Source organism: Apis dorsata, unplaced genomic scaffold, assembly GCF_000469605.1.
Source record: "Apis dorsata unplaced genomic scaffold, Apis dorsata 1.3 scaffold_37, whole genome shotgun sequence".
Classification (NCBI taxonomy): Eukaryota; Metazoa; Arthropoda; class Insecta; order Hymenoptera; family Apidae; genus Apis; species Apis dorsata.
This window is the reverse complement of record NW_006263339.1, coordinates 629,391-636,596: the sequence shown is the minus strand read 5'-3', so window position 1 is coordinate 636,596 and position 7,206 is coordinate 629,391. Positions and strand designations below refer to the sequence as shown.

Genomic DNA, 7,206 nt, shown 5'->3' with positions numbered 1-7,206 from the left:
AATATATATATATATAAAATATATTAATTATAAGAATTTAAATAAAGATAATTATTGTCAAATTATGTATAATATATTATATAATAATTTTCATATTATAATAATTATATATTGTAATTAAAATCAAGTTCTTCTACGCTTATTTTAAATCATTTTTTTATTTTATAAATTATTTTTATAAATAAGTTTAATTTGTTTAATTTATTAATTATAATTATATCAAGAAAAAATGTAATAATAATATACTTACAAGTATATATTGACCAAACTTCTTTAATACAAATTTCCCTCCTTGTAATGTAATTGATTTTGGATTGGAAAATGAAGTTGAAAGAAATTGATTAATAGCCATTAGTTGACCTGCTAAAGCTAACCTTTGGGTAAGAGATACCCATGCAGGATGAAAATACATAACTGCTTCTGCAGGATCGTCATCTTCTTTACAACATCGTATAGTGTCATAAACAAATACTATCATCATCTCTCTAAAAAAAAAAAAAAAAAAGAAATCGAAATCAATTTATCATTTATATATTATATTAATTTATAAATAATAGTATAATTATATATTACAAATTATAAATATAAAATGTTAAGTATAAATAAAATGATTTTGTTTTATAAATGAAATAGCTTACCCTTCTGAAATAATTGATAAAACTGTTCTATATAATTGTTTATCAATTCTATTAATTTTCATTTTTATAAAATCATAGATATAATATTAATGTCTACAACTTGTTTTAATTTTGTACATGAATAGGTCTATGAAGTAAACAATTATGAACAAAAAATTACTGATTAGCTGCACCAATAACCGATAACAAAATAAAAGAGATAAGATTACAGGTTTAGAATACATCTTTTAAAAGTATTATGTATTACATATAATAAAAGAATATTATTAATGTTTGAAGAAGCAATAAGTTTAATAAAAATTAAATAAAAATTGCTGAAAATAATGATTTATTCATATTTATGAGAATTATATATATTATTTTATTTATTTGTATAATATACATTGTTAGTATGCAAAATTTTTAAATTTAATCTTCACTAAATAAAAAAATATAATCATTAATAATGAAATAATATGAAGAATGTAAATGTAATATGTTTTAAAATTAAAACAAAAACAATATATATTTATATATATGTATCTTTATATATATTATTACATTTAACAAATATAAAAGAAATATTTATATGTTTTATTTACACTATTTTTATACTATAATATGCTAAAGATAAAACAATAAAATTATAAATAAATAACAATTATTTACAGCACACACACATACACACACACACACATGTAAAATATCAATAATTTTTCAAAAACTATAAAGTAAATCTAAAATAAAAAAAATATATTATTTTAAACAAATAATGATTATAAAAATAATGATTATAAATTCATTAATTAAGAAAATAAAAGTATTATAACTGTTATAAAAAAGTATAAGTACACAAATTTTTTAATTAATAATTTATAAACTCACACCAACTTAAAATCAGCATTCTCTTTGACAAAAATTAAAGATTTAAAAAGGGACATGCCGCCGAAAGATCAACCAATGAATCAGGTGTAATAGCAATACAGTTTATAGCGTGAAATAGTAAACAAAGCATTATCATTGAATTAAAGATGCATTTTCTATGCTGCTATAATTAGATAAGGCTAATGTTATGCAATATCTTCGTACTTTGCCATGGTGATTGTTTACGCTTCAATGTACCGGGTTGAGAACTTCAGTTTCAATTGTCAATTGTAATTTCAAGCTTTTTTTTTTTAAGTTTTCTTTTCTCACTTATAAAAACAAACTTAACGTTGTATTTTTTGTTTTATTCTTATACTCCTTTAAGATGCTATTAAACAACACGAAAAATGCACTTCAATAGAAATGCACTTTCCTATTATATAATATAAAATCTGAGCCATAATAATCTTCATTTCCAATCACGCTGAATAGAGCCGCTCTTTTACCGCCATGCTGATATCGATCTTCCTTATACTTATATAAATGATACTCTTAGTCTTTGATCAGACTTAATGTAATTGCAACCGCGATATTTGAATTTTATTTGAACTTAATGAATTAAAATTTTATTATTACTACATTATTATTATAATTATTGTTATTATATTATTTATTTAATAATTACTTGGTATAATAAAATTAACGTAATAAAATTATAAAATATATATTTTTATATTGAAGTATATATTTAACAAATATATCATACATAATAAGTAAAATATAAATTACAAATATATCAGCTATCTGTAAGTTCTTGCAAACAATTGCGAAGAATTTCTAAAAAAATATCAGCATGATATTCTCCAAATATTAGGCATGGTCTTAACCGAATTGATTTTATTCCACATTCACCCACTTGAATACCTAATGTGCAAATTTATTTTTGAAGATAGAATATATAAATTTTGAAATATATATATATTAAAATTTTGATATTACCTTTACTACGTATCAGATGCAAAAATTTATTTTTTATATCATTGCATGGCATATCAAATGCAATAATAAAACCTCTACCTCTTACAGAATTCATAAGATGCGGAAATTCGTGTTGTAATGTGTTTAATTCACAAAGCAAATAATTGCCGACATGACAAACATGACTTAATAAATCTTCTGTTTCAATAGATTGTAATACTGCCTCTAATATTAGAATTTTACTTGGATCACCCATCCATGAATTAAAAATTCTATATGGAAGTTTAGGCCTAAATAAATAATAAATATATAATAAATTTAATAAGATTTTGGTCTATTTAAATGCTATCATTTTTAATAAATATATTACATATATTCATAAGAATGATAAAATCCACTAGCTTGCATTTTGTTACTAAAGGTAACTATATCAGGAGGAATACTTAATTCAAAATATTCATGTGCCCATATTCTTCCTGTTGCACCACCTCCTGTTTGTATTTCATCCAATATTAAAGGAATAGATTTCTGTGAAGTTTATATTTATATTATAATTTTCAATATATTCACAATAATCTTATTTTTTAAAAATATAAATAATATATTAAATGTTTTTACTTTTTTACAAATATCTTGTAAACACTGAAAAAAATCTGGAGAAGCATGTCTATCTCCTCCTTCACATTGTATTGCTTCAACTATGATACCAGCAACTGGTATTTTCTTTTCAAATTGTTCTATTAAATTTTCTACCTTTTATATTTTGATGTAAATTTTATCAATTTTTAATAATAAAATTAATTTGAACTTTATAAATATTAAATTTACTTGTTCTATGCATCTTGCATCCTCTTCCTTATTTTCTTTTTCATACTGATCCAATGGATACAAATATTGTGGAAAAGGTGCAATTGGCCATGGAAGAGAAGGTATATCAACTTTCATTATGTATTTAAAATGTGTTAATGCCAGTGCACCAAATGTTCTACCATGATATCCTCCTAATTTTATAAATTTCATCAATTTATAGTGTTGATATATTACAACACTACATTAAGGTACCTTCAAAGGAAAGAATTGACAACTCAGGACAACCAGGTGGTTTATTAAAAGGTGCATTTTCTTTTTCTTTCTTTGTAAACTTATTGCCTTGACGATGTCTTTCTGCATATTTTATAAATGCCATTTGCATAGCATATTCAGTTGAACAATCACCACAATTAGTTGTAAAAACACATTGTAATCCTTTTGGAGCTACCTGATAAATAGTATTATATTTAACAAATTCCTTTTTATTTACTATTTTTAATTATTTTTAATTTTATTTTCATTGACAAAATAAATATTTTTTAAATTTTATAAATAGAAATATCTTACACATGGTTGAAGCAATGTATCCTGTAATTTACATGGCCATTCTAAACCAGGGAATAAACCTAATGCAGGTCTGTTTGCCATTATTCGCTACAAATTTATTATATTAATATTTTTTTTAATTAATTTTGTGAATATAATAATTCCAATATAATAATTTGGAATTATATTTACTTGATTTCCTGCACAAGATAATGCACCAAGAATTGATCTATGATTATATCCAAGAGGAAGAGTAGAAAGTTGCATAAACATATCTAAAAAAACATTTCCATCTATATCTGCTAAATAATTTCCAACAGATCTTTGATAATCTGCAAAATATTGAATGGAGCCTATTTGCTGCAATATGTTATAATTATATTATATTAATGTGTGCTATTTTTTAACAAAATTTATATCTTGTCATAATAATATAAACCTGAATTTTAGAAAATTCATTGAGAAGAGCATCTGACCTTGGTCCAGGAATTTCAGTAAGTGTATATGGTTTCATTGGTTCTCCAGGTAATGGTGCTTTTGGCACATTATGATATTCTATGTATATTATTTATTAAATATAATATATTAAAATGATATGATTTTTTTCTATAATATTTTCAATATAGTTACTTTGTACTTACGACGAGGTTTTGGACTTTTTCGAATAGAATATACAATACTTTTGCACAACATATTATAAGAAATTTTTATATTTATTAAATATTGTTACTAATTATAGAGAATTTATGAAATTCTACTATACGTATATACATGTATTCTTAACTCATATTAAATAAAAATTTTAGAGAAAGTTTAAAAATAGTAAAAAGTGTGCAATGCATTCATATAAATGACATATTTTTACTTTTGTTTCAAATTATGACAGAAGAATGTAAATAGCTATTAATATAGGTTCTATATAGTATTACTTAAACTTCAAGTATTACTTAAGCTTACATTATACTTTAAATGGTAATAAAATATTAATACTAAAAAAATTCAAAATTATTTATATTATTCTATACAAAAACTTATTTTTTTAAATAAAATTAAAAATGAATTACTAAACGGTATTAATATACTTTTTTAAAGTTTCATGAAGCCACTGTCATACAGCAGTTTATTATTTTTTAAGCAATTACAAATTAAAAAAGGTAAATTAACATACTATGCTTTCATCTAACTTATATTTATAGTGCAATAAAAACAACAAAGTTTATGATTAAAATTAGTACAAATATATTTATTATAAACTAGTAATATTAGATTTATAGATGAATATAGTTATGTAATCACACTTTGTTGCTTTTTTTAATAGAAATAAACACCTTGTTACATGATTAATAAGCGGGCAAAGTGAAATAGAGCAGCGCAAAATGTACATGGCTGCAATTCTTCACCCAGTTTTTACACTTCAGTAGCATGCCAAAACTTACACAACTAATATCTAATATATATCTTAAAGTATTTCTACACTTTTTTACAGAAAAATTTTTATTTCAGTACATCTTCAAATGTCGCTTCTATGTAAGAAAAGAATACTCGATAGAACGAGTTTAGCTAAATTTGTTTTCTTAACGCATCAAAACTTTTAAGAGTATCAACGACTTTGTAAGTTCACATGCATCTCGTAAAAAATATAAGGATTAACTCTTTGAGAAACAATTTAATTCTCCTATTTGCCTCAAAAAATAAAGCTAATACATTATTATTTCCAATTAACGCTCGTATGTATTTATTATTGTGAATACTTATGTATTAATACTTGTTATTAATCTTTATTCATAAATCCTTACGAGCCAAATAATGTCCAAAGGCAAAATAGAAGAATTTCAAAGATGCATAAATCTCAAAGAGTAAATCTATCGAGGCATAATTTTCAAAATAAAATTCTCTTTAAAATGTTCGCTTAACTCTTTGCGATATATAGATCAAACAAACTTAGAGACACACAACTTCGAGGAACGCTATCAGTTTAAACACAGAATACAGCAAAGAATTAAGCGTAAAAAAATAAAAATTTAACATTTTAATAATCATAGATATATCGATATATATTGAAGACATTTGTAAAATACATTACAATAGAGATAAAATAAAGCTTCGATAAACGAGACGCATATGACACGACCACTTGAGCTTACGATAAAGCTAATGCGGTGTATAAATCTGGGCAAAGTAATTATATGTATTCTGTAACTATAATCGAAAGTCGAAGGTAAAAAACAGATCAGTGCCAGGTTTTATGAACTTTGAATTAAAAATACTGTACAAGCATCATCCTGGCAAAAATGTACAACCTGCTTTTTTCACTTAAATAAATGATTGACCATCGTTAAGACGCATCTTGAGTTCGTGAAACACATATGTTAATGTACATACACGAAACAGTTCTTAATATCAGAGAACAGATTTCCTTAAGGAAGTATTTCTTAGACCTTTACAGAATAAATCTGTGTGTAGTTTAGATTCCTAGAAATTCTCAGATTCTTCTTTATGAGTTAAATATTTACTATGTACTTTCACTCTTGTAATTTATTAGTGAAAATTAGAAGCTAGGTTTTTCTTTGCTTCCTTTCATATGAGTATGTATGTATGTATATACGTATATATATATGTATATATATTTTTGTTCCTTAGATGTCCATGAAATAATATTGCCTTTTCATATCCTGTAAGAATACAGAAACTGAATATACTTGTACATATACAATGTAGTTTAGTACTTTTCACAAATAGTTGTTTAATAGCTAAAATATAAACAATATTTTCATCAAATTCAGTTTTTGCGTTTAAATGATTTTTCTTTATATCTTTGATATATAAGAATCAAGATTCTATATATCTATTTTTATAGACACTTTTACTTGGATATATACAAAGCAGACATATCCGCTTATTTCTTATCATCTAACATTGTATATATTACTTGTAAACAATTTTATAGAAAATTTTGTGATAAAATAATATAATTACTTGTGAGCACAATAAACAAATTTGTACAATTTATTATGCATTTGCTAAATAAATCTTATATCTATTGAGAAAAAATTGATTTTTTGTTAGATAAAATATAATGACATTGGACCATTTTCTTTTTCTTTATTAAATAATAATGAACTTTTGAATGATTTCCAACTTTTTCTTTATGATTTATGATTTCGCAAAATACATTGCATTAGGTTACTAAAAACTCATCATTCTAAACGCTCAGTGGCACTGATTTGATATATTTATAATTATTCTCATAACATGCATAATTACACATATTTAATAGATGTACATAAATAATAATATTTGTGTAGAACATATGAATTCTGAACCATAACTTATTTATTATTCTCTATAAAAATTTTTATCATTTTTTTCATATATAAAATATAATAAATAA

General features: G+C 23.2%; 3 protein-coding genes and 1 long non-coding RNA gene across 5 annotated transcripts in view; 1 reads left to right on the top strand and 3 right to left on the bottom strand.

Moving 5' to 3' along the window:
• Positions 1 to 2,082, bottom strand: part of LOC102679440 — a 5,535-nt gene extending 3,453 nt beyond the window's left edge. The window contains exons 1-2 of the mRNA XM_006608470.2: positions 1,503 to 2,082; positions 247 to 485 (exon numbers count right to left, since the gene is read on the bottom strand). Coding sequence (XP_006608533.1) covers positions 247 to 485; positions 1,503 to 1,558 — 295 coding nt within the window. The 5' untranslated portion in view covers positions 1,559 to 2,082. The remainder of the gene's footprint in view (positions 1 to 246; positions 486 to 1,502) is intronic.
• Positions 2,083 to 2,206: 124 nt separating this feature from the next.
• Positions 2,207 to 4,632, bottom strand: LOC102677955 (4-aminobutyrate aminotransferase, mitochondrial-like). 2 transcript variants are annotated; one of them, XM_006608457.2, is made up of 10 exons: positions 4,457 to 4,632; positions 4,255 to 4,370; positions 4,008 to 4,175; positions 3,837 to 3,923; positions 3,522 to 3,717; positions 3,288 to 3,460; positions 3,078 to 3,212; positions 2,830 to 2,987; positions 2,481 to 2,749; positions 2,207 to 2,405 (listed from the first exon to the last, which is right to left on the bottom strand). In XM_006608457.2, the coding sequence occupies exons 1-10, from the start codon at positions 4,506 to 4,508 to the stop codon at positions 2,278 to 2,280; spliced, it is 1,482 nt and encodes a 493-aa protein (XP_006608520.1). In that variant the 5' UTR covers positions 4,509 to 4,632; the 3' UTR covers positions 2,207 to 2,277. The 2 variants fall into 2 exon arrangements, with proteins under 2 accessions (XP_006608520.1, XP_006608521.1); XM_006608458.2 differs by lacking the exon at positions 3,078 to 3,212.
• LOC116186210 lies at positions 3,199 to 4,212 on the top strand. Its single transcript, XR_004151162.1, has 2 exons — positions 3,199 to 3,388; positions 3,490 to 4,212. It is a non-coding gene; the product is annotated as an uncharacterized LOC116186210 (long non-coding RNA).
• Positions 4,633 to 5,298: 666 nt separating the features above from the next.
• The window catches only part of LOC102678193 (nucleosome-remodeling factor subunit NURF301), a 16,071-nt gene continuing 14,163 nt past the window's right edge, over positions 5,299 to 7,206 (bottom strand). The window contains exon 28 of the transcript XR_420683.2: positions 5,299 to 6,487. The gene's annotated coding sequence lies outside the window, so the exon portion shown is untranslated. The remainder of the gene's footprint in view (positions 6,488 to 7,206) is intronic.

Excerpts from the sequence above, each read along its gene's own strand:
- LOC102677955 (XM_006608457.2), bottom strand. The coding sequence starts at position 4,508 with ATGTTGTGCAAAAGTATTGTATATTCTATTCGAAAAAGTCCAAAACCT. Across the intron at positions 4,176-4,254 it reads ATGAATTTTCTAAAATTCAG|CAAATAGGCTCCATTCAATA; the intron begins GTTTATATTATT and ends AACATATTGCAG. Across the intron at positions 3,213-3,287 it reads ATGCAAGATGCATAGAACAA|GTAGAAAATTTAATAGAACA; the intron begins GTAAATTTAATA and ends AAAATATAAAAG.